General features: G+C 39.6%; 1 protein-coding gene across 1 annotated transcript; it reads right to left on the reverse strand.

Annotated features, from left to right (window-relative positions):
• On the reverse strand, window positions 1-27,316 carry TRMT11 (tRNA methyltransferase 11). Its single transcript, XM_086632094.1, has 11 exons — window positions 27,267-27,316; window positions 24,881-24,962; window positions 24,694-24,786; window positions 23,562-23,696; window positions 21,752-21,908; window positions 17,601-17,681; window positions 16,780-16,944; window positions 15,319-15,391; window positions 14,479-14,610; window positions 10,637-10,757; window positions 1-132 (listed from the first exon to the last, which is right to left on the reverse strand). The coding sequence occupies exons 1-11, from the start codon at window positions 27,302-27,304 to the stop codon at window positions 1-3; spliced, it is 1,209 nt and encodes a 402-aa protein (XP_086488220.1). The 5' UTR covers window positions 27,305-27,316.
• Window positions 27,317-27,452: the final 136 nt, after the last annotated feature.

Consider the following 27,452-nt stretch of genomic DNA (forward strand, 5'->3'; position numbering starts at 1 on the left):
TTACTTCTGATTGTCTTTTTCTTCCTTGGCAATCCTCTTTGTCACACCACTGAAATACTTCTCACGGAATGAATTGTGTCCCCTGTATGGCATATATTGACCATCCAACAAGTAAGAATTCTGGTCTTGATCCTGCATGGTATCAAAATGCAAGCATTAGGTTTCACAGTAGTATGTTCAGCATGTGTTGCCATTGGTTTTCCTCCAAACTTCTCCAGACAATTACAAGGAAGAGTAAAGTAGTTGGTTTTTTTTTTTCTACAATTCAATGGCAAATATTTAAGTCATTAGATTGATCAAAGAATTCCCAAAATAGAATGCTAAGGTTTTCAATAGGATTAACAAGAACATATACGTTCTACTGCAAAGTCCTAACATTTAACAGAAATGAAAACCCATATGCAATGGATTCTCATTTCACATTGATCAAACACAAGCTGTAAGCAGACAAGGAGGTTTTGTTGGGTGTTTTGTTTGTTTGTTTTAATGTACCCATTCATATTTTCATTATTCTACTCTGTACAGAAAAATGATGCGAGTTGTCAGTACCAGACATTTGAAGTTTTAACAGTGCTGCATCACTGGAAATAGCTCACCAGAATCCAAGCCTTGAATGAATGAATGAAAGCACAGGTACTATTCCACACAGACTTTCATAAAGGAAAATAAAAACGTTAGTTTCCAGAAAAAATACCATCTGGAGAATTCAATCATTCAGAGGTTTGCAGAAGGCAAATACAAACAGAAGAGGAACATAAATTACTAAAATGAGTTCCTACAGTTACTGAAGCACAATCAAGGCATTTTTTTCTTATGTAGTATTCACACACTTATGAAAGTTAAAGTTGACAATGTAAACCCCTACACATAACACCTATTTGATATCGGCCAAGAACATAGTTTAGAAAATTGGCCCATTACATATACAAAGGTTTAGTTCAACATGTATTGTGTCTTTATACAATTAAGATATTTGTTAACTAATGTTATCAATACTGTAAAATAAACAATACATCAAACTTTAATCTGAGTGCTAAAGAAAACTGATGGCAACTTTTAAAAACAGTTTTACAGTTATGGTTGATGTCAGTTTATTATGCTCAATAGCAAATGGAACTGAGATAAACAGCCTCACATAAAACAACTGAACTAAATGTTTCTTATTAATGCTCATTGCCATCATTTTTTTTTAAGCAATGCAGCAACATACAGATTGGTTCATTATTTAAGTTTAAAGTTCAGAGTTATTTGTTCATATTTGAAAATAAGGTTACTGTGGAATGCTATAGCATAAGTAGTAGGAACATGGAAGTAGATTTAAGTCAGTATTTTCATACTACAGAAGTATTACAACGCAAAGATGAACTGAATCCTTGTGGACAATCTCCCTCTTCAGCTATTTTGTAGCCTGTCCAGGCTTTCACCTAGCAAGATCAACATTTCATCTTGCTTTGGATATCCTCACACACGTTCTAAAGGAGTGAAAGAAAAGGTTTTTCAGCACAGCAAGATGTTTGCATGCATGTGCAAGTGCCCTCTTCTGGACACAATGAGATATTCCCATAAAGTAGTTCTCGTCTGCTATCCTAGCAGGTATCAGCAGCATGCCACTGGCTTGAATTAACTGGCTAAATGTTAATTGCCATATGGATATCAAATATGTAAAGCATGTACCCCAACAGCAGAAAGAAATTACTTCTGTTTAAATACTGCAATATTGCAAAATTGCAGGAGAAAATGACCTCAGCAAAGATGCTGCAGACGCAGTTCTAGCTATTAGTCTTCTGGTCACCTGAGAGAGGCTGCCATCTCTAAGACCATTCTCAGGCTGATAATCAACAGGCTTTTAACATGTCCATGAGTAAAAAAAAAATAAAAATACTATTGGCAGACAGGAAACAAGGAGGATTTGAGACATGCTCCTCTCACAGCCACCCTGTACCCACTTCTCCAGGTCTCTTATACAGGACCACTCTGAGGAAAAAGAGCACTTATTCTTCCCCTAAATTTGAAGGTCAGTAGTCCTTCTTTGACCTAAACATATCATACATTTTAATACGTTTGGGATGTGTTTTAATGATAATCCTACATAATTTGCTTGTTTTGAGAAATTGATGGGTTACTTGACTGGGAAACACAATGACATATGGGTCAACAGTATTTTAACATAACAATTAATCCCTACAACCTCTAAGAGGTCACACATCTGTACGCTATTCATCTTGATTCCTTAAGTAACAAAATGCTGATTCAGGGTGAAGGGAGGAAGGAAGAAAGGAACTAACCCCCTGTACCCTCAAGCTGCTTAGGGCAAAGAGAGGATATGATGATATGTAAAAGAGCAAACTTCGAGTTAACCACAGCTGTAAAAGGAGCTTCTCCACTCATCAAACAGAAACAGGTTTGGTGCATCACTCCACAGCAGAATCCATTTTGTAAATCCAGGCTTCATCAAAAGCTATGGAAAACAACCTAGGCTTCTTTAACCACGGGCTGACCTTAATGCCAGATCTTCTATCTAGGGATGGGCGGGTTTGTCTCCATGGGGGAAAAGGCTGCTCGCTACAGAACTAGCTGGGATCATCAACAGGGCTTTAAACTAGATGTGAAGGGGGTGGGGGGTATTGTCAGACTTAGAGGATTAACAGCTGAGGACGGCCCTCCATTGTCTGATGAAAGGAGTGTAGGCAGGTGCCTTCGGCCTGCTGCCTCAGTGATAGTAGGGGGTGATATGTGTAGTCAGGAGCTACACACAAGTTGCCTAGAGGTAAAAGAAAACCCCAAAAATAACAGCTCCGGAAATAAAACTTCCCCCCCTAGGGGTGCAGTGGGATCGAAAGCCCAACTTACGTGCTTCTATACCAACGCACGCAGTATGGGCAATAAACAAGAGGAACTGGAAGCTCTTGTTATCCGGGGAAACTATGACATAGTTGCCATCACTGAAACATGGTGGGATGACTTGTATAACTGGAGCGCTACCATGGATGGCTACAAGCTCTTCAGGAGGGATAGGAGAGGTAGGAGGGGTGGTGGGGTTGCCCTGTATGTAAGGGAAGGGCTAAACTGTTTAGAGTTAAATGTTGGGGATGACTTGGTAGAATGTCTGTGGGTGAAAATCAAAGGGGGGCCTATGAAGGCGGATATTGTAATGGGAATCTGCTACAGGCCACCCTATCAGGACAGTGAAACTGATGAGCTATTCTTTAAACAACTGGGGGAAGTCTCGTGCGAACTAGCCCTTGTCCTTATGGGTGACTTTAACCTGCCTGATGTCTGTTGGAAGTATAACATGGCAGTCAGGAAACAGTCTAGGCGGTTCCTGCAGAGTGTGGAGGACAACTTCGTATCACAACTGGTCAGTGAACCGACTAGAGAAGGTGCTCCCTTAGACCTGCTGTTTGTGAACAGAGAAGGTCTTGTGGGAGATGTGAAGGTTGGAGGACGCCTGGGGCATAGTGACCACGAGATAATAGAATTCTCAATTCTAGGGGAAGTTAGGAGGGGGAACACTATAATGGCCAAGCTGGACTTTGGGAGAGCTGACTTTGGGCAGTTTAGAAGTCTGGTTAACAAAGTCCAATGAGAGACAGCTCTCAAGGGTAAGGGGGCGCAGGAGGGATGGTTACTATTCAAAAAGGAAATTCTGGAGGCACAGGAGCGAGCTGTCCCTGTGTGCCGGAAGTCGAGCCGCCGGGGTAGAAAACCAGCTTGGATGACAAAGGAGATTTGGGAACATCTCAAAAGAAAAAGGGATGTCTATAAGTCTTGGAAGAATGGGCAGGCATCCAGGAATCAATACAGGGAGGAAGTTAGGACATGTAGGGAGATAATCAGGGGGGCAAAAGCCCAATTGGAACTTAGACTAGCCAGCTCCGTAAGGGACAACAAAAAGTCTTTCTATAAATATATTAATAACAAAAGGAGGGCTAAAGATCACCTCCAGCCCCTACTGGACTCAGGGGGTACATTAGTCACTAGGGATGAGGACAAGGCTGAGGTCCTTAATGCCTTCTTTGCCTCAGTCTTTAATAATAAGGTCAGTAGTTCCCAGGTGAGCTGGCCTTCGGTGTCTGAGCGTGGGGAGGGAGAGCAAATTGAAGCTCCTGTGATCCAAGAGGAACGGGTCAAGGATCTGCTCCTTCGGCTGGATGCCCACAAGTCTATGGGGCCTGATGGTATCCACCCGAGAGTCCTGAGAGAGCTGGCAGATGTCATTGCCAAACCCCTGTCCATTATCTTTGGGCAGTCTTGGCTCACTGGGGAAGTTCCGCTGGACTGGAGGCTGGCGGATGTTACCCCCATTTACAAAAAAGGGCGGAAGGAGGATCCGGGGAACTACTGGCCTGTCAGCTTGACCTTGGTGACGGGCAAAGTCATGGAACAGGTTATCTTGAGTGCTATTAATGAGCACATACAGGTTAACCGGGTGATCAGGCCCAGTCAACATGGGTTTATGAAAGGCAGGTCTTGCCAATCAAACCTGATCACCTTCTATGACAGGGTGACCTGCCTGGTTGACGAGGGAAGGGCTGTGGATGTAGTTTTCCTGGACCTCAGTAAAGCCTTTGATACAGTTTCTCATAGTGTTCTGGTGGAGAAACTGATAACTGCTGGCCTGGATAGGCACACCCTCCTTTGGGTTAAAAACTGGCTGGATGGCCGGGCCCAAAGAGTGGTGGTAAATGGGGCTAAATCTGGCTGGAGGCCGGTCACCAGTGGGGTTCCCCAGGGCTCAGTGCTGGGTCCAGTTCTGTTTAACATCTTTATCAATGACCTGGATGAGGGGATTGAATGTACCCTCAGTAAATTTGCGGATGACACCAAGCTGGGAGGCTGTGTCGATCTGCTCGAGGGTAGGGAGGCCCTTCAGAGGGATTTGAACAGACTGGATCGTTGGGCTGAGGCCAATGGCATGAGCTTTAATAAGGCCAAGTGCAGAGTCCTTCACTTGGGGTATAAAAACCCCAAGCATCGCTATAGGCTCGGGGAAGAGTGGCCGGAGAGCTGCCTGGCGGAGAAGGACCTGGGTGTCTTGGTTGACTACCGGCTTGATATGAGCCAGCAGTGTGCCCAGGTGGCCAAAAAGGCCAATGGGATACTGGCGTGTATCAAGAATAGTGTGACCAGCAGGAGCAGGGAAGTGATCCTGCCCCTGTACTTGGCACTGGTGAGGCCGCACCTGGAATATTGTGTCCAGTTTTGGGCCCCTCGCTTTAAGAGAGATATTGAGCTCCTGGAGCGAGTCCAAAGAAGGGCGTCTAAACTGGTCAAGGGGCTGGAAAATAAAACTTATGAGGAGCGGCTGAGGGAGTTGGGGCTGTTTAGCCTGGAGAAGAGGAGGCTGAGGGGAAACCTGATTACAGCCTACAAATACTTGAGAAAAGATGGTGGGAAGGTAGGGGAAGGGCTCTTTACATTAGTGTTGGGTGATAGAACAAGAGGAAATGGGTATAAGCTTAGTCAGGGGAGATTCAGGTTGGATGTTAGGAAGTATTTCTTCTCTGAAAGGGTTGTCAGCCACTGGAATAGGCTGCCCAGGGAGGTGGTTGAGTCCCCATCCCTGGATGTGTTTAAGAATAGGGTGGATGAACTGCTTAGGGATATGGTTTAATGGGGATTAGGGATGGTTGGACTCGATGATCTCTAAGGTCTTTTCCAACCTAGAAATCTATGAAACTACGAAACTATGCATATCATTGCTCACTGGATGAGAGGCGATCCGTAGTCACGCATGGACTTCTTGGGAGAGCTTACAAAGCAAGCTCCTGGCCCACATCACAATAATTCCAACTCAAGAGGTTCCATTCCCTGCCTCTACCCTGTACAGACATGGCTGCCCAATAAAGACAGTAATTGCTTTAAAGAAACCTAACAGATTTCTTAAAAAAGGGAAAAGAAAATAAGAAACCCTGAACTACCTGGAGATGCCACTCACTGTTGGCATTTACTAGTCAAAACAGTTTTATGGGCAACATGATAACTGAGCAAAGTAAACGGAAGTCTTGGATTTCAGAAATTCTAACTTAGGGCATTTTATATCTACACAGGGACCCGAAGGGCACAATCTGAACACTAGGGATAGGCTGCATTTAACTCTACAGAGATAAGAACTTGTCAAAAATCATCTTCGTGAAAAAAGTTGTTGTGACCATTTGCACTAGAATTTGCCTGGGCATCAGGCACCAGCTCCTTTCAGTAGGGAAGCCAGTCAAACGCCCTCAGCTGAGCTCTGTCTTGAGTAGCATAAATCAGTAGAGTAAGCGCTCTAAATATCTGGCAGGAAAGTTCTGCAATAAGAGATCTCTTATAGAGGGTGTCAGTGGCAATGTCAACTCTTTTCTCAAGTGCATTAGCTGCTCAGTGCAGTTAATATGGAGGTGTTTTCCTTTCTCTTTAGGGTTTTTTTTTTTTTCAAAAAAAATGTTTAAATTCAGGGAATGGAGTGAACCACAGTGTTTTAAAGGAGATACCTCCTCTTAACATGACGCAGTGGAAGAGGAGTACGGAGCACTGCTTGTGATACACAGCTGCACCTACGAGTGAGGAGCTTTTTTAATTTATTTCCTTGGAAATAACTGTACACAGTTTTCAAGGCATAAAGTTTCTAATTGGTTATTCAATACAAAACAGTGAGACTTCCCAAGAAATATTTTTCCAAGACTGATAAGCAACGATCAGCCTACTTGGCACGAAGTCAGCTCTTTCCCCAATCTGCCAGCACTACCAAGAAGACAAAGACTTCTTCCTTTATTTGTAAAAGTCAGAACTGAAGATGCTCGTTAATCCCTGGTCATTCTTTATCATCATCCTTGGTTCTCACTTGGAATAATTTAAGCTCTCAAAACAGCAGACTAATTGCAAACAACAGTTATCACATAAAACTTTTACTCTGAAATGTTTTACAATGACTTTTGTGACAACTGAAAACCTACAAAGCTCTTGTTAAAGTGCATGCTACCAAATTGCTTTTAGATAATTTGAGTTTTCAGCTCAACGCTTACTTGTTCTAAAGACAACACTAAAAAAGGTGTTACAGATCTCCAAGAAATAATGAAAGAAGAGGAAGAAAGAGGAGGAAGCTTAAAGATTAACAAGAAATCCTTGATTTTCTTTAAATCTTGGCAAATTCTAAGTGAAATTCTAAAGGTTTTTATGAATCTAGCATGCCTCAGTTCCGCCTCAGGGTAATTATCCACATTCAGTTATTGTTTAAAAAAAAAAAAATAATCTTCCTAGCCTTATCACAGCTTCCTACTGCTCTGCATCTGGTGCTGGACAGTAGCTATAGAAACCACTTGTACTGATGTTATACAGCTATAAACAACACTGAGCAGTTTCCAAATCAGGGACAACAGGGTCATATCCAGGAACAGACACTGTTAGATTCAGTAGGAAAAATTCTACATCAGTAACAACTCTGGAGTGTCTGTGCGACATGGAAATGCTGGACCAATTCAGGGTGGCAGATTTGTATGCCCGATGTTCCACAGTCCTTTCAGGGGCAGTCCTATGCTCTGAGTTTGCCCAGTCAAGTTTTCTGTTTCATCTTGCTACATAATTTCTACGTGTCTCTCTTAGCCCTTGTCCATTACAGATCTCTCCTTTCATATCTTTTTTAAGAAGTCCTGATTAGAAACTTCAGAACTAGGTAGCATTTACCAGCCAAATAGATACCATATATTTCTGTAAGACAGCCAGCAGAGGAATGAAACAAGTAATTCAGCAATAGCTGAAATAATTCAGCATGGGGAAATCAACAAGCCTCAGAAAACAGAAAGCTAGACATATTGTTGTAAAGAAGGAGAACACCAAACAACCCTACAGTTAAACACTGTTAGTAAGTCCATCCCTTCTGAATATAGTTGGTTGACCACCAGATATAGATTCCCAAGAACCCTTGTGGTAATAATGCTGTAAGTTTTTATACTCCAGTTTTCCTGTTGATTAACCACTTACCAGTTATTTGACATTTACGTAAAAAAATAATGATCACAATTCAGATATAGGTGGCAAGGATTGAGACCTTTTCATCTTACATAACTCTATTTTTAAAGGCTTCTGAAAAAATAAACCAGTACAATGGAAGGTACATTTTCATTTGATTTGGGCTGGAAGAATTGGTTCAAACCTCGTCTGACCTTAAGCAGAACTGGACTCCTATAAGATCACAGCTGACAGACGTTACAACATGAATCTACTTGGCCAACAGCTTCTCATTTTTCCACTACCACTGTACTTCAGTTCTTAAATATGAATGTCTACAGTCTCTAGAGAGCTGGACTTGTGTTTTTACCACTTCAAAAAAACCCTCCTTTCCTAGTTCAATGAGGGTAGACTCACAGACAGTCCTGCCCATTTGTTCCTCTCCCATTCCACACTCCTGTTCTTCACTTCTCCAATTCTTCTGCCTCTAGACTTTTAGAAGACTAGAAACGACTAGCTGGCTACCCTCTACAACAACTGCCTTTATTGTTATCACTATAATTTAAGACTAGGGAGGAGGGGAGTTACTAATGACCACCACGACTGTCCAAAAAAAGCCTTAAATGTTAAAAAAAACCCAACTCTTCTGCTCATATTGTGCACATGCTGGAAAAGTCTATTCATATCAACACTGTGTTCAGTAAGAAATCTTTTCCAGTTGGCACAATTTCATCGTGAACTTAAATAGAACAGACTAGATGCTTTCAAGACAGTGAGTTATATATCACCTTTCGGATGTTTTTAATCCGACATTCACGCTCCTCATGCTTATGATTAATTATGGTAGATCAATACTTCAACTGGATATACTCATTTTTCACATTCATTTTGGTCTCTGTTATATTCCAAGCACAACCAAACTGCAACACGGATTTCACGTAACTGATTGAATTCATCTCCAGTTGAGAGTTTAGAGTGTTAATAACGAAATCAAATTTGCTGTGAAATCATCAGCTCATTACTGGTGCCAAACACTGGAGAAACTGAAGGACTGCATAATGACACTACATGATCTGTAAAACTTCTTTAACCACTTTTGAGTACTACATTAAGCTGAATTAAAAGGCATTTGTGAGTGCCTGTTACAAACAAGTTTAGTAAAGCAGACAGGAACTGTCTGGAAACATAAACGGTTGTATATTCATAAAAATTCACTCTTCCATTTGGGAAAAGGAAAATGGCCACAGCTCCAACGACTGAATTTTATTATCATATCTGGTAAGTCAGAAGTATCCAGTATAACACAGGAAAAAACATGTTCCGGGTAAGGGACATGTTTCCAGGTGGGGAAATCTTAGGTAGTTGATCACCAAACAAAACCTAAACCAAGCAGGTACTAGCTAAGGAGTCAGTATGTATCTTGTTGATTGGACAGATTTTGCATCATCAGAAACAGTACATGGGTTCTGGTATTTTTAAGTTATCTAAAAGACATCTGGAGTCCTGAGTGTAAACATCTGCACAGTTTTATCTAAGCAATAAGCCTGCCAACTAGACTCAGGTGCTCAGAGCTAAGCATTTCCAGACATGTACCTGTCAAGACATGAAGAACAGGTGATGCACAAAACAAGAATAACAAATGATGGAACTCTATTCACATAAGGGTGGATACATTTTTTAAATTAGAACATGTTATCCGACAGCACCAGCAATAATAAAACTCCTGCAGAAAACCTCCATGAACACCCTGAGATGTAAATGTCAAAAACTTTGATAATTTACCCTCTTCGTTCACTACAGATGAAGTTAGCAGCTCTGGCTCTGGACTCCACATACAGTGTTCTAAAAAATTTAGGTGTTGCTTGAGAATCTCAGTCATCATTAGCATCATGAACACAGTACTGAAATTCTGCTATGCTATTAGTGCAAGCACCATGCAGACACAGCAGTCTGACTAACTCCCGTCATTTAAAACAGCTCTTCCAACTCATAAGGAATGTTCTAAAAACACTTGCCCACCATTTGTGTGTGTTTTCATTAAGAATTTGCTTCACCTTTGTTTAGCATCTCTTAACAGTATTAGGTCAGAGAAGCAGTAAAAACAGAAAGGAGACGTGAATGTAGTACTCCCTGGTTTCAATGCCTCAGGAGAGGCACTTAGCATGTCCCAAACCAAAAAAAAACCCCACAACATGCTTCACTGTACTTACGCCACAGCTACATATTATTTCTAAAAGCTAAAAAAGTACCACTCTAAAAATTAAGTAACATTAGTTAGTATTGAATATGGTTTACCTGTACTGTCAGACCCACCAAAGCATTTAATATTTACCTGGGCACCAAATTACACTTTGGAATCAATGGGAACACTTGGGCATCACTGCGGATGGGATTCAGAGTTCAGTTTTCCAAGAAAAGCATATGCAACTTTCACAAGTAACTCTAAGTTCAAAGATCTCTTTCACACTATCAAGCAGCTCATCCAGGATGAAAAGTTTACCAAATACCAAGGAAAAGACTGAAACCAGAATGGTCCCTTAAATCATCATTCAATTTACTTTAAAGAAATGTGTGGCAATTTTACAAAAGCTCTCTCATCATAAAAAAACTCAAGTACAATAGAAATAAGGATCAAATGCTGAATAGCACAAACTTCTCATTAATGCAATAGCTACTCTTTTACATAATACAATCAAGAATTCAAGCCTACCTTGTATTCTTTCACTTTTTCCATGGTTATCAGGCGCCTCGATGTGTGGCTAGAAAGCATCTGCTCACAGTTGCTAATAAGTTTCAGGCACGGGTGGCAGGGAATGATCTCTTCTGTGTATCTGGAAGAAATAAACATTCAAAGAGCTGCAAGCTCACGAACTGGAACAGTTACATCTGAAACAAAATTCAAACAGATTCTTCACAAAATGGCTTACGCTATGAAGTTGCTATGCGTTTTAATCTGATTAAAGAAATTCAGGTATTGACGCTCCAGAGTTTTTATATCACATATTCCAATCATCTTGGGACATAAAACATGTAGAATAAATTAAAACCTCACAATGAAGTGACTTAAACACACATTTTTGACATGAATTTACATGATAGTAACGTATGCACACAGGCCTGCCACTATCATATCAAGTAGAAAATATCTCAGTCAATTGGGAGTAATAACTTATCCAATCAGCAGCTGTGATTTTAAAAATGTATTCCACAGTCAACATATATAAAGTCGCAGGAACAAGAGACTTAATTCTGGCTCCCTAAAAGGAGACCATTACACGTCAATGCCAAACCATATTAAACCAGCTCTTAGAAGACAGTGACATTCCTGGAGTTCAGAATTTGGTGTTATAAATGTATCATATTGTAATTACTTTTCTAAAGGGAAGGAAAAAAATCCATTATCTTTTTAACATCAGACGGTAGCAACACTGGCTTGCAACTAAATCCTGTCTACAGGAGAACACAGTTACGGTATTTTAAATGTTCCCATCCCATAAGCACACTATCTTCTATAGAAACAGCTTTCTCTAGATTGCTTTCAATCCTTCTGTTTCTCCAAATGCTGAAAGAGGAATTTAAGGATTTAAGAGCTTTGCATGGGACTAGAGGAGCAAGAAGTACTGACCTAGCTAATAAGATAAATATGGGATCAGACATCCTTCCTATACGCTGAAATATAGATCAGCTATTTAGTCTTAGTTTGTGTAAAACTTTCCTGTAATAGTTACTACAACATCATCCAGGACATGGTACACGTCACTGTCAGTGACCATGATTACAAAATGCTTGTGGATGAACAGAAGCCAAACATTACAGAGCAGAACTAAAAAACTTTTGCACCTATCACTTGAACTGAAAAGACACAAAGGAGGAGCTTCGTATTTTTCCTGTAAAGAAGTGGATTTCCTGAAAGCACTTTGCAAAGCAAATGTATCGTTCTGGGAGAAAGAGAAGTCAAATCCAACACAACTCAAAACAAGATCCATCTGGGTGCTGATGGAAATCTTGACATTTCTTAAAGACACAAGTGAGCTGATAAACAAGTAAGACAATACCAAATACAGCCTTGTAAATAGATTTCATTTCATAGATTTAATTTCATAGATTTCTAGGTTGGAAAAGACCTTAGAGATCATCGAGTCCAACTGTCCCTAATCCCCACTAAACCATATCGCTAAGTAGATCATCCACCCTATTCGTAAACACATCCAGGGATGGGGACTCAACCACCTCCCTGGGCAGCCTATTCCAGTGGCTGACAACCCTTTCAGAGAAGAAATACTTCCTAACATCCAACCTGAATCTCACCTGACTAAGCTTATACCCATTTCCTCTTGTTCTATCACCCAACACTAATGTAAAGAGCCCTTCCCCCACCTCCCCACCATCCCTTCTCAAGTATTTGTAGGCTGCAATCAGGTCTCCCCTCAGCCTCCTCTTCTCCAGGCTAAACATAGGAAAAAAACCAAACTGTACTGCCTCTTTGCACTGTTCCAAAACTTCCAGATCGCAAAACAACATTTCAGGCACTTCTCGTGTGAAATCAAGTCACCTCTTCTGCTAGGTGAAGTCAGAACATGCTTTTGACAAAGGAGAATCAAATTAATTATCTTTTTCTTTTCTATTACACAAGACTTTTGATGCAGCTAGTACCACCAAACGGCCTCTCTCTCTTACAAAGGTAGGCACTCTGCCACAACATCTTAAAAGTTTCTTTATAACCATATAAAAGCCTGACTGCAAAGGAATTAAAAGAATTCAGACTCAACAACGATTTCAATGTCAGATTGAAAGAGTAAACTTAGGAGTGAGATGCTATCTTGCAGAGCAAGAGATCATTATCACTTTGTTAAAAAGTCTTGTCTGTTAGCATCAATACATATATTTCTACATTCTTTCAGGTAAAACTCAGAACATTGTCAAATAAGAAATATAGTAGCAGTGGTTTTAACAGACATCCATTTTAATTCAGTTTTGTTTATATGGAAATACACAAAGATGTCAAAAAACACGTGAACCTGATGGCAGGTGTTGCCAGGGGTTATTCGATAGCACAACATATTAGTAGACAGTGTTTTATCTTCCTCCCACATACTTGCTTTAATGTTTGTTCCTGTGTTCATCCTTATAGCTGAAAATAAAGTGACTTGCCAACATAGTGACTTCAGTATTTCAATCTTCATTGGATAAAGCCAATTCATAGCAGTACGTACAAATTCATTTTTTAAGAGGCAACCCAACTAGAGCTTGAGAGAGTTGACCTCCCCAAATCAGCAACTAAAGTAGAACCTGAATGTGCAGTTCACAGTTATCTAATACTGCTTTTACCATTGTCCAATGAGCAAACAAAAAGCCCTAGTATCTTGACAAATAGAATAAACTCAGTAATTCCAAATAGAGTTTATTGAAATGGAAATCTAAGAATTCACAACCACACACTGTCTGTCAGGGTTAAGCATGTATAAACAGACATTTTGAACAATTAGCTAAAATACTGTTAATGGCATTCATTGTTTTGTGTGTGAATAGTCTTACAAGAAAAATAGCCTAAGATACCACTTCTATCATGAAAAAAAAGCAAGCTAATAAGGGCGCTCTTCTATTATGGAAGCATGTAACAAAAATAGCTCCTTTTGAAATCCAAGTTTTCAAAACAGGATTTGATAATTAAATGTAGGACTGTCACAAGCCATTTCCATGGTGAAAACAGGGACAACAACCACTTTATATATCAGTATAGTTTGACTGCACATAGAAACATATGACATTGTAGAAGCTACCTTCAGAGCACATCTACATCTGGAAGACACTTAGATACAGCTACTGTACATCAACTCCCCACTTTACTAAGAAACAGTTTTGGGGAAGAAGAAGAAAAAAAAAAAAAACAAAAAAACCCCACACACAACCCAAAAAACCACCCCCCTCAAAACCTTATCTACAGATGCTGAAGTAAGGTACGTAAACAGATGTCTTTCCTTTTAAACCTAGTTCTAACCCCAGGCTGCACTACTGAGCAGACATCATCCTGCATCTCTGCTGGCCTCTCTCATCCTTAACAGGGCTACTCCCCTACGCTTCCTGCCTCTCACTGCCATCTCTTCGTCACTTTACTTTTGATTCCTCAGAAGAAAGCTAAATTAGTGGTGCCAAACCCCCAAGAGAGCCAAGAATGTTCTCTTACAGGACCCTGTCATGCACCTCTATCAACTACTCTAGTAGAAACGCATATTAATAAAAGCCTTATTACTACTATCTTAGAAATCTATTGGCACCTTGACAGTCTCGTTTTCTAGAGCTTAAACCTCAACCCATTGAATATGTATTTGCAAGGACATGTGAAGGCTTTTTTCTTTTTTGGTAATAGTCAGGAGTTATCTCTACCCAAAAACCTCATTTCAAAATCTGCTTTCCCTCACATGAAGTTTTAAAATATGAAGTCTGAGCATTACTCTTAAGTGCTAGTACTATGGACTCTGCTCCACAACAAAGCACAGTGAGAATGCAGCATCTGTTCTGACATACTACATACCAGAAATCAAGAATACATACTCAGGTCTGTATATCGGCAGCCAGTAAACTAATCTTCCTCCCATCACCAGATATTCTGCCGCAAACTTCAATAGGTCAAAAAAGATGTCACTTAGATGATAACTGGACGAAACAAAGACGTGGTTTTCTGTGCTAAACAAGAAATTTTCCAGCATGAACATAAAAGCACACACAAAACCTGCATTCTTCATTTAAAAAACCCCAACCAAAACATCCAAACGACAACAGCACTATCTGAGACTCGCAAAATTACTTAGGACAATCCATGAGTACAACTTTTACTATGAGGAATATGACTTCCCAAATTCTCCTATTGGTTCTTTAGACTATTGTCTTTAAGTACTTGTGGAAGTCAAAGAATCACAAGCATTTTGCACAACATCTTTCTTAAGGGCAATTTAGAGCAAAAGGCAGACGACAAGGAAGGCCAGGCAGTGGAGAAGCCATGTATTATTTCTGAAGAGAAAGGAGCCGTGGAAATCCAAGACAGAAGGTTAAGGTAAAATAGAGGTACTCCATTTTAGACTGATTTTGCAGCTTGCAAGGATTGAGAACTGAGAATAGGAAACACAAGGTAATGGTGGCTCACAGAGAAAAGAAATAGGATTTGAAATCCGAACACATGCAAATGATAAGCAGAGAGAATAAAACCAAGAGCATTTCAGGACATGACATGCTAGTTTTGCAAACCAAACAAAAAGGTTTTTTCTTCTTTAATTATTATTACTATTATTTTTTTAACTGCTGACAGCCAACCAGGAAATAATAAAGACTCTAAAACTGTAACTGGGTTTCCATTAAGACATTTACATTCCACAACAGACAAGACAGCTTACTTACCTTCTTTCAGCTGATTTAACTGTTTCCTTTTGTGAACCCATTCTGCGAGTAGCTTCTCTGATACCATATGGTGCTACGGAAAGCAAACACATAATGCAGGGATGAGAACCTCGCCCTTCGTCCAAATAACACACAATTATATTACACATATACAACAGTGCACTACTGTGGCTTATACAAAGCTAAAAAAAAAAAAAGCTTTTACAAAGTAAAAGTCGGTAAGGGTAATTTCTTCAAGATCTATTAAAAGTTTCTTGCTCTAACAGGTTACTTTAAAACTGTTTCAAAGAAAGCCCTTCAGCTGTAAGGGGCTTCTAGCAGCCTAGACGTTTGATACGTTACAAAGGACAATGCTTTTCTGTTTTGTTCATTAAAAGATATTTCTCATATTTCCAATATGTGACAAATAATCCCATCCTCTTTTATTTGACAGACACAGACATCTTCCCTATAGGACTTAGCTAACTTTTTTCAAAATGAAATTGTATATATCAAAATTTCTTGCTAACACAGCATTACACAAATGGTAATTCTCACACAGAGAGGTAAGAAGAGCCAGAGATGGCTTTTTCTTATACATTTTTGCACATTTCTCATAGCAGAACATACTTATTTCATGTTCAACACATTTGTTTTTGTGAGACTTGTTTCAGCATCATGGAAGCACCAGTATCACCATTTTGTAAATGCAGAAGTTGTGACATAATTTGCAAACTCAGTTCTAAGTCACATTAACATTCTACATTGTCTTACTGCCAACAGGCCAAATAAAAACTAGCAGGCAACCCACAAAGAGAAGTCACACTCCCTATTTCTAATTAATATGAATGAGTCATCATAACAGCCAGCCCTAGAGATCAGAAATTGCTGTATCGAGGTCTCTTATTCCCTTAGCCTCTACTCCCTTCTCATGCACGACAAACGGTGTTAAGTATACAGGTTTCTAAAAAAGCAGAGGACCCTTTCAAACCGCTAGTGCTTTGAGCAGTTACGTGTATCAGAAATGCATTAAAACTTCTCTTTGAAAGCATTCCAATAAGCACTTATGAACATAAGTCTTCAGAAGTCCATTGGAGCTGCGTGGCAGACTCCAGTGTGTCGCAAATTAAGTCCTAACAGCAGCATGGACCATTCTGGTAAGAAGTCTCTGTGCATCAATAAAGTTATGCCTTTATTGAATGAGACTTCTTCAAAGGATGACTTTCAGCCATATTGATTGGTACTGGTGAACATAATATTCTCTCCACGGAAGAAGTATTCTTGCCAGCCTTGTTACACATTTATAACTATCCTTAAAATAAACGCAGAGACGTCAAACGCGTTGCTCTCAAGAGCCATCTTTTGAAATATGGAAACTGCAGATCTGAGCACTCATCAAGACATTAAATCAATGTACTGAGGCACAGACGTAGGCAATAATCCTTATTATTATTAGGCAACAAAAAGCATTAACAAACTTACGATCTGTAACGATTGCATCAAAGAGCATTCCTTTTCGCCATATTGGCCTTGAAGAATCAGCAACTAGTGCATCAAGGTAATATTTCTCTAACCCATACTGTCGGAGATTAGCTCTGATATTTTCATCTGGCCCTCTCCATTTCTGGTTCTTTCTGCTTGCCTTGCCTGGGGCGGTGGGGCATGGAACGGAAAAAAAACATATTCGACAACAAATTATTTTATAGGAAAAGCTTTCATATACTCTATCATTTATTTTAAAGGAAAATAATTAAATGTCCAAAACCAGAGTTTATCTCCCACTTTATTCTACTGTCACAAGTACTTGCAATAATCTTCAGAAGTAGCAAGGAATAATGAAAACAGATGAGAAACGTTCTGCTGCACCAACAGCATAGAGTGTCACAGAACACATTTATAAAAACATTGGTTTGTAAGATGTTTCCACTATCGACCAGTCAAAATTCTGTCCAGTAAGTCAGATACAATCTGCACTGCAGTTTTTCAGAGAAGTAAGGATGGGATGAGACTTCCTGGGTTAGGTTACGAGAAGCTTCCTACACCACAGGCTAAGAAAGCACACAGCTGTTGTAATCATTATTCAGAAGTTTGTTTTCATTTTCTTTATTCCTTTTATTAAACACTTCCTGCTTAAGAGAGAACAGCTTAGCTAGGATACATGTAAATTGGTCAATAAAAATATGCATGACCAAATAAATCCTGTGAAGAATAACGTTGCTTTAAAATCCACTATCATCCGCTACCATCAGTATTCCTAAATTCCAGAGATTAAGATTTCAGTGGCCTAGAAATATCTAACATACCTAATCCATGGATTGTGTTGTAATCTATGTCAGCACCACACACATATGCTCCGAAGTGTGCTGAGGAGATCAGAAGGCCACCTGTAACAGGAGAAAAGGGGAAAAGTATAAAGTGCTGTCGCAAATGCTATCTGCGTTAGGATTTTTTGCTCAGGCACTTCAGGAGTTTACACCAGTAGCACACTAGACCCAAGGAAAAAAAAAAAAAGAAAAAACTACCAACCAGTTAGAATCACTACACAACTACAATCAGAGATAATAACATCAAGTGCCTTGTCTGCTACACTTTATCTTCCTTATCCTGCTATGCCCTATGTCACTCTCCATCTCTGGAAACCGTTCTTAGGAGTTTGTTTACGTTTTTCTGTATTTCAAGGCAGTAAGATCCTTTAATCATTACATGAACCAAAACTTCTAGTTCTACTTTGCAAGCAGCAGAATTCCACATTGTTGGCAAACAATTTGAAAAATCATTCCCAAACGAAAGGCAATGCTACTCTGCCTGTTCTCAGTCTCCTTAACTGCGTCTAAAACCACTTGTTGTATAATGTGGCCATTCCCTGAGTAAGAAGCAATAGTCAAGGCCTCTGTAGATGTAAATATCTCCAATGTAAACAGCAATGTCAAAAAAGTTTCTGTAATGGTTTTGCAGTGTGAAAGCCACACATGGGTGCGTTTTTTTCCTGTATGCCACCTATTTTGTTACCACATTTATTGCAGTACTCATCCATTACAACTAATTTTTTTAACCACTACTATCATGATCTGCTTTCCTAATTAAAAAACCCCACAAACTACCAAAAAACCATATGTGATTTCCCTTTGAAACTGGGCAATGGTTAAATAGCCCACAGAAAGCAGCAAATGATATTCTCTAACAGCTTCCAAATGAAAAAAATGACGGACAGCAGAAAATTACCAAAGAGCTGTGCTGTCAGTAAGGAGGTATGTAGCGATCAGAATGGTTTAAAGCAGAACAATGAATAAGAACAAGGCTGTGAACCCGACACTACAGATGTCAACTGCTTATGGATGCAGTCCTACTAAAATAAAGGGGATGATTGCTGCAGGACAAAGAGTTGACCAGCACAGGGAACAACACGCAAGCTGGCTGTGTGGGTGACATCAGTTCTCCTATTCACCAGCAGCGTGGAGAGGAGCATCTCAGGTGGCTGCAGTGCCCCACGTCACCCACTCAGTACCAACAAATCCCTAACACGCACTGCATGCACAGGCTAAAGATCCCACCTCAGGGCACTAGAAAAATCCTATGTCATATTTTAATGAACTCTACCAAAACTGAAGGCGAGGAAGAAAAAAAAAAAAAGAAACCAAAACCAACTCCCCTGCTTTTTCTTGTGAAATGGATCAGGGAAAAGCAAGGTTACTCACCCCAGAGGAGTCACCCATTTCCCTTCTCGGCTGCAATCCCTCAGAACAGATGGGCAGTACCTCCAGAGGGTCAAGACAAATTTAGCTAGCCCTGACCCCAAGTATGGCATACCACCCAGTCCTATAAAAAAAGTAAGAAGAAAGTACTTTGCCCATCTAAGAATGTTTTTAATCACAGGGAAAAAAAAAAAAAGTTAGGAAAACATGAACTTACAGCGTTTAATAAATCTCAGCTGATACTAGTTTAATTACGCTCACACAGAAGGTGCATGAATACTTAAATACTCTAATATGGCCAGCCCTTTGACCTGCTATATCAAACAGGTGTATACAAAGGGTTAATCAAAGAATCACTGTGTCCTCTGATGACTAGTAGCAGAATGATGACAGCACAGAATTTCATGTCTTTCTATCATACACTATTTCCCCCATCTCTTCAGCACAGATGAGGGTCTGGTCATACCACTGTCCTCCAGGATGTCAAAGAAAAGATTCCCGTCATTTGCAATTATGTAGCGTCACAAAATGGCAAAGTGAAAGTAGGGACAAACATCTTCTAAAGGTACAAACAATAAGCTTACTGAGATAAACCAGGACAGATTGTCTAGGAGGAAGTACAAAGTACTCAGGTAAAAGACTTGATTTATTCTTCCAGAAACCTCCAGGCTTCCTTCTGCCCAACACTGAGAGAAGAATATCTAAACAGTTTACCGAAGTTACATTTTACAACTCAAAACAATCCTGGCCATTCCAGTTGTGCTTTACAAAACAGGGGAATCAAGTCTCCTAAACCAGCCTGGTCAAAAGCACTTTTCATTCCAAGGACAAATTCCAATTGTCCACTCTTAAACTAATGTGGAAGACTTATGATTTGGCTCACCCAGCAAAAACAGTTTGTTTCCAACAAGTAAGCACCATTTTGCAAGATCATTTTAATCTGGTTACCTTTCCAGCTTAAAAAACAGGAAGAAACCACGCCAGGTATTAAAGTTGCACGAATAAAGAAATCTGAACTGCAGTTTCTTCAAAGTACTCCTCAAATCCTGAATATAAGTTCTTTCCAAACCCATCAGCTCAAACCCACTGTATCATTCTCGACTCTGAGCTACTTCCCAAAATTCCAGTGGCAGGGCACTGTTGCACTGACAATCTTGAAAATCCTCTAAAAGACCTCAAGATACTATTGAAATTCCTAGGTTTTATTCACCAAAAGTAGGTGTAAAAGCCACTGTTTAGTTTTTTAGTCATAAATACACTTTACAGACAAATGGTGTGCCACCCAACACTTCCAGTGTCCCTGTGTACCTTGAATCTCAAGCCTGTATATTACAGATGTCTAGTAAATAAAACCACAAAAATTGCAATTCAAATCATTAGGCAATTTGGGGAGAATTTTGTATATGTTACACTTTTGAACAGAAACACAACATTTTTCTTGCATTTCTACAGCTTCGCCACTCATGTGATTTCTCTTCCTCTAACTTTACCTTTCCTTTTTTTTTTCTTTGATTTTCACTCCCAAGAGAATTAATGCTCTCAGAGATTTTTTTGTGATTTAACTTTAGCAGATTTTTGTTAAAAGACACAAACCATAGACACTGAAATGAAACAAAGAACTTAAGAGAAGAACTAGAGGAACTTCCTTAACCCTTCAAAGAGTACTACCCATCTGCAAGGAACGTAAGCACAAGGAGGAGAAGGAAATTTCGTAAGACGTTATTATGGATGCAAAAAATCAGGTCATACATGAACAAAAATTTCAGACAAAAACATACAGTTCACTGAAGTCTTGCGTTTCTGAAAATATTCTATCCCTGGTCTGTTATCTATGGTACAGACAAGCCACACGCTAATAAGAATTTGTCCTGCTAGTGACCCTGTAGTGTTGTCTTCTCTCTCCCTAACTTCTCTGCAGTGATTTCTGCAGTAAATTCCCTTCATCCTCCCATTAACGTAAGTATTTTTAACTGTATGTGTCTCATGTGGCCTTCTTGATCAGAGTTTAGCAAAATCCAGATCAGAAACACAGACTTTGTTATGCTTTTGAAGAAACTACTGTAGATAGGTTAACACAATATACTCCTGTATGATTAAATGGCACAACCTGACACGACAGATCTTCTACTTCACCTACAAAACAGCCGAGTTTCCCTTGGGCAACAAGCACTCCTATGCCACACACAGTAATACGTGGAATAAAAGCTCCCCCTCCTGGATCAACTCAGAAAAGTTCAGCGGGGAGCAAACGCATGGTGTGAACAGCATTATCCTGAAGACAAGACCTGATGGTACAAGGAACTATGGAATGCTATGACCTAACTATTGCTACGTTGCGTTATATGCCCAGAAGCACCCTCAGCACTCCTCTAAACAGCCACCTCCACAAATGCTGCTCCTTGTAACATTTGGAAAGCGGCTGCAAGGAGTACTCTAGCCAAATTTCAGTTCTTAGTCACTTTGGATCTTAAGCAGTCCATGACACACATGAACTGCTGTTTAAGCCATGTTATATAATATAATACAGTGAAGACAGACTTGTCAGAAGTGTAAAAAAAAAATGTTTACATCTTCTGAAATTAGTCTCCTTCCCCCAAAATCCCTCTCGAGTTAACAAAACCTTAATTTTATAATCACCATTTTATCATCTCAAATGTCAGTCGAGCATTAGAAGCCGCTGTGCCAGGTAAAAGCATGGTGCGAGCAGTAACACCATCTCCCTGTTTTCCCCACCAGTAGGAAAAAAAAAAATATATATATACCTGTCCCAACAAACGGATCATATACAACATCATCGGGTTTTACTCTCCCATGGTTTGCCATAATGAAAGACAGGCAGGCATCCATGCTAGTATTTCCAATAAAGTGTCTCTTTTTTACACTGTAGGACTCGATAAGTTCTCTTTGGCCATCTGCAATCTGTCGAAACATTTAAAATCACTGTCAGGTCTTACATACAAGATATAAGCAGACGGACTAACAGACATGCTTCAGTGACAACATCCAACAGACAGGAAATCTTCATTTCATAACACATCGCTTTGCTTTCTGTCATCTGAAAATATGACAGACTTCTTTCCAAGCAACAGATACTTTGGTTCAACACCTAGATAATTTCTTCAAAACAGACGTCAAAAATATACAAGCAATTTAGAAGGAAAATTGTTCTGAAAAAAATAACAATTAGAGCAACTTTGCTATTATTCTAGGTAACAGAAAAACAACTCCTGGAAATTCAGAGTTAAATGAATTTCAAAACAATGAGGAGTACGTTAACACACGTGTGCACATACACACACACGCTCAAGGTCTCACAGAATTTCCATCCTCACTGGCTTTTCTGACACGCTCAGAATTTAAATGTACGATAGTGTTCATAGATCAGAATTTACTGAAAAAACAAAGACCAAATGCTAACATTTTTACATCAGACTTCCAAAATATGTTGAAGAGGACCAAAGCAGTTTGGAAGAAAACACGTTCAAAAGCTCTTCCAACACTATTCCCCAGCTCCAGTCAACATCAGTCTTACTGGATAAACAAAATACACTGGCCTATTTTTTTTCAGGTTGGTTTACTCATTTTTAAACACTTCAGGAATCCAGCACAGATGGGACAACAGCTGCAATGTTTTGCAGTATTGCCACAACCCAGGGTGCTTTCCATTAATCACAGGCATGGAGAATATTCACAGGTGCTAACCGCTCAGCTGGATCTCAAACTTCTCTGCATATAGTCCCTGACCATATCTGTAGAATCTCAGCAGCGCTTCTCCCTCCTTACAGCTGCCCTTGACCTAGGACATCGCAAGCACGTATTCTCATCAGTGGCTGGTGTCATTCCTGAAGATGTCCTTTGGAGAGCCACTTTTTCCTCACAAGAAATGAAAGACCACATCGTATTTCCTCAGGATATCCTAATAACACAGCAGGTTTGGAGGGCATACGCCCAACAGGCAAGCAAGTTTGTAGTAAAGAGCTCAGATGACAAGCTTGTTTTTGAATGTGGTTCCTACTGTAATGTCAGCATCTCTTCGGGCAAGAATCCACCTGTGGGTTGGACCAGCTGATGTGCAAAGCCCCAGGGATTTGTCTGTGCCTTTCTGTGGAGGTGCCTGACAGGACCACTTGAAGCACTTACCCAATGCTCCAGTGGGGCTGATGCAACTCAGCGGGGCTGCAAGCCATCCACAGTTCCTGTGAATCTGCCGTCCTGTTCAAAACCAGCTGCTGGTGCTTTCAGCTCCATCTGGGCCTGCATTCATGTAACACACCACCAGAGCTGTGCAATCTCACTGCTGTGTGGAGCTCCCTTAGTGCAGGGCTAGATGAGGTGTGTTCCCAGATACAGCTTCACTTTCTTCCATCTCTAAATTGCTCAAATAACCTGTTCTTTCCTGGTCACAATACAGACGTTCCAAGACTCGCATCAGTGTATTATGCAGTGACAGATTCAGCCATGATGATACTGTCTGCTTCCATTAAAACTCAATACAATTTTTTACATTCAAATTGAAGAACACTTTCCTGAGAATACAAGCTCATAAGAATTGAAGCAAGCATACTCACGCACCCATCTACCAAAATACAGATGAAAGGGCTCTTCTGGAACGTTATTAGGGTCCATTCCATAATCTTCCAAAATCCAGAAGATGTGTTCTGGATTCTTTAAATTCACTTTTCCTTTGAATGGCAGAAATTCAAGGGCCTATACAATACAGAAAAACAGAGTCAAAAAAAACAGGGTCAAATTTTTGAAATACACATCCCATAAAAAAATAAGAAAAAACAAAACACAAACATCACATCTCCACTTGTAAGAAATTGTAGATTAGTACTAAGAGTACATTCTCAATTTTGTCTGGATTTCTGAAATGCCTTTCTTGTTAAAAAAGATAGCTCAAATAATTAAGGATTAGAAATCAGGAACCGTAACATTTTTTATTAACTGAACAGAACCCAACCTTAGATGAAATGGACTGTGCATATTAATTAAGCAATTTTCAAGTTATAAAAACAACACTGATAATGAACATGAGGATTTAAAATTTATGTGATGTGTAGCTACATCAACTTACATACTCAGAATTATTTCATGTACACGAAAACCAAACAAATGGGAAAGAGTAGCTATTATTAATACAGACAATTCCAGTCTCTGTAAATGAAGTAAATAGGATAAATAGCTGCTAAAATAGAATGTGGAAGAGTAAAAATTAAAAGTAATTTAGAAAAATTTCCTAATTTAAATATTGATACAGTTAGAAGGAGAGCACAAGTGCAGACAAGAGCGTAGACAGAACAGGACATCAGCACACAATCCACAGCTTGAAACTGAAGTCACTTCTTCCACCTTCTGCAACAATAAATGCCTAATATGGAGATCAAGTAACAGATTTTATAAATATCTAACACCTAACTCTAGCCATTTGAATCTTTAGTTTGGGGCAATAAGCTTCAGTTTCCCCAGCACACTGGGCTGAAATCACCAGTGATACTTGTTTGTCTTTGTATATGCCTCACATGGTCTGCTCAGGAAAAAAAAAAAAGTCATGAATTTGAGTGAACATTAATTCAGGCACAAAGATATCATACAGAGCTGATAAGACACAAGCTACAAGTTGTTTTAAATACACTGATAGCATGGAATAAGAACAACATGACTAGATTAAATTTGATCAAAGGTTTCTAAAACATCTACTTACATCTATCTTCTTTATTTTCTGTGCTTGGGTCAGTGTTTTATTAAATGTATGAATATGAACTTTGTAAGTAGAGTCTGACTGTAGATATGGAAGCTGAAAAAAAGGCAAAGACACTTTCATTAGTACAGCTGCAGTGCTACTCAGTGTGATTAAGGAACCGTATTATCCAGAGTTTTTATAGGCATACCATCTTGTCCATTGGATAGTTCTTCAAAGATCCATAGAGCTCCTCTGCAGATCTTCCATGACCCCACAGTTCAAATATAGACCTGAAATTACAAAGTTTTTTAGAGTGCAGCCATATGGGAGGAGGAAATTCCTTACGGATACTTCCGCCTTTTAATCCTCTTGGCCAATGCATTTAGGCTTTGCTTCATGGAGTACTGAAGCATGTTATTTAACTCTTAGCACATGCTTAAATTTTGTTACTAAAAGGGATACACTTATTTTTAATCCTAAACTGGTATTTCAATGATGCTTTTTGTTTGGTACCATACAGAGACAGGTAAATTTCAGTCTTAGGACCCTTGGATATCACCAGACCTTTTCCTGGCACACAGTGATACTAGCAAACGAGACAAAATTCATTTGTACCTTCCAATTTGATGGGGTAAGCAAAGGCTGAGAAAGGTCAAGAACAGACTTTCAAAGTGTTACGCTACCCTGGAGCAAAACAAATCATGAAACTGTAACATCCTACATACAATGACATCACCAGAGGTTCTGTCCCATTTTAAGATGTGGTTAAGATGTATGCCAGTCTCAGATGTTTAAACACTATGCTGTCTTCTTAACACTTTTTTTTTTCCTGTCTGTTTCTATATTGCCAGCTTTAAGAAAAGCATTGCTTTGGAAGATGAGAGGACTGATGCTACTGTACTGAAGGACCAACACCACGTCATAGACCTTTTCCCCAGCATTCCAACATCCCAACAGAGTGGCCTTTCTGTATCAAAGAAAAAAACCCTTTTAGTGCAGGAATCCTAGTGTTACTGCATGTATTGTTAGACATTTGCAACACACCATAAACACAGTCTTTAAGGATTAGCAGTGTCATGTAGTACCTTTTCAAAGATGACTCCTGAAGGAAAATCTTCCAAATGTTCAAAGGTTTAGCTCACTCAAACAAAAGTAACAGAGAACCACATTTTACTAAGTGACGATAGCAGATACCAAGGCTCAGTGGTAAGCTGTTTTGTTCAAGTATTCCTTTCCTGAATAAGTTATTCAAGGCTACACTTTTTAACCTGCATTTACCCTGAAACACACACATATTTTGCAGTGTTTAATTCTTTTCCTAAAGCATTTGATGATGAAATATAGAGAATTTAAACTACATTTATAGATGGAGCAACGAAAATGGTAACAGCGTAGGACGTACTAGAGAGAACCAAATATTCATCTTCAAATTTTATTCAACTGTTGGAGAAGTTCTTACATCACCTTTAGTCCCACTTTTTACTTTTATACTTACACACATATATTGGAAAAAAAATACAATTTTGGGGGGAAATTTTATTTAGATAAATGTATGCTTCGGAGCTTTTAATATTCATTAGCAGTGCAATGAAGATGCTCCGGCAATCTTACACTAAAACTAACATATCTCCCCACAACCAGTAGCAGACCAGGAAAAAAACATTGGCCAGTTACGCTTTCTACATAAAACAAGCATAGATTAGTTGAAAGAGCATGGCATATGGAACATCTGCAAGCTGTTTTGTCATGTTTTACTTCCTTAGTTGCTTACAGCTGCTTTTTGCAGTGCAGTACAGTTTATTCCCATTGGAAACATACCGTCATAAGGACAATTTTGTATACAAGGGGTTTCTTTAGGTAAGAGTGGACAGCCAGCCCAAGTCACTGCAGCTAAAACTGAGTATCTGACACAAAAAGCACTCAACGGGGACCATGAAATGCTCGGCAGAGGTGCCCAAACTAACCCTGAACAGGACAGCACAGACACTCCAAATTTAGTATGGTCAGAAAGCCATACCACAGCTATGCTGCTTCTTGTCCTGAACCATACCTCTGAAGTATCTCAAGCCTCACTGGAAAGCACAGTCCTCAGACACCTCTACAAAGGACCAAAAGCATCTGGAACAATCACTCTCCAGCATATTTCTGTGCTCTTGAACTTTCTAGAAGGACTTCTGCTACAGTGGCCTGGGCTCAGATAACAGCACTAGGAGGGTGACACAAGGAATCACTACCTTCCTCTTCCAAACTCAATTTACAGTTTTTACGTATTACTGTTTTTATCTTTTAATTCCATACAAATTTTAGAACAAGTCACTAACTAAACATCATCCAAATTGACTAAAACGCCAGTGACACTACCGGCTTTGCAGCGCAGAACACCGTTTCAAGACGATGTGTTGACTGTACGCTAAGTAAAGAGGACAGGTGTGCTACGTAATCGGTCCTATAGGCTCCAGTAACACCTCCTTAATTCAAGAGGCAATCACAGACTGTTTATTTTAAGACTCCATACAAAATTAACATTTGCCACAGCATAGCAGAACGATTTTCCACAGCCTGCATTATCATTTATAAGATTTTTCACCTCTTACTTTGCACATACTGTCCGTTTCATTAGTCCCCTTGCCATCTCTTCCGAAGGAATACTGAGAATCCAAAATGGTGACTGAAAGAAAGAGAAGGTAAGTGATGAAAATGCCTAGCTGGAGGATGCCACACGAATTACACAATTAAACAATTCTGTTCTACAAAAACAGAACATGCATGCTGAAGACAAG

The sequence above is a fragment of the Tauraco erythrolophus genome, chromosome 2 (genome assembly GCF_009769465.1).
Source record: "Tauraco erythrolophus isolate bTauEry1 chromosome 2, bTauEry1.pri, whole genome shotgun sequence".
NCBI classification, from domain to species: domain Eukaryota; kingdom Metazoa; phylum Chordata; class Aves; order Musophagiformes; family Musophagidae; genus Tauraco; species Tauraco erythrolophus.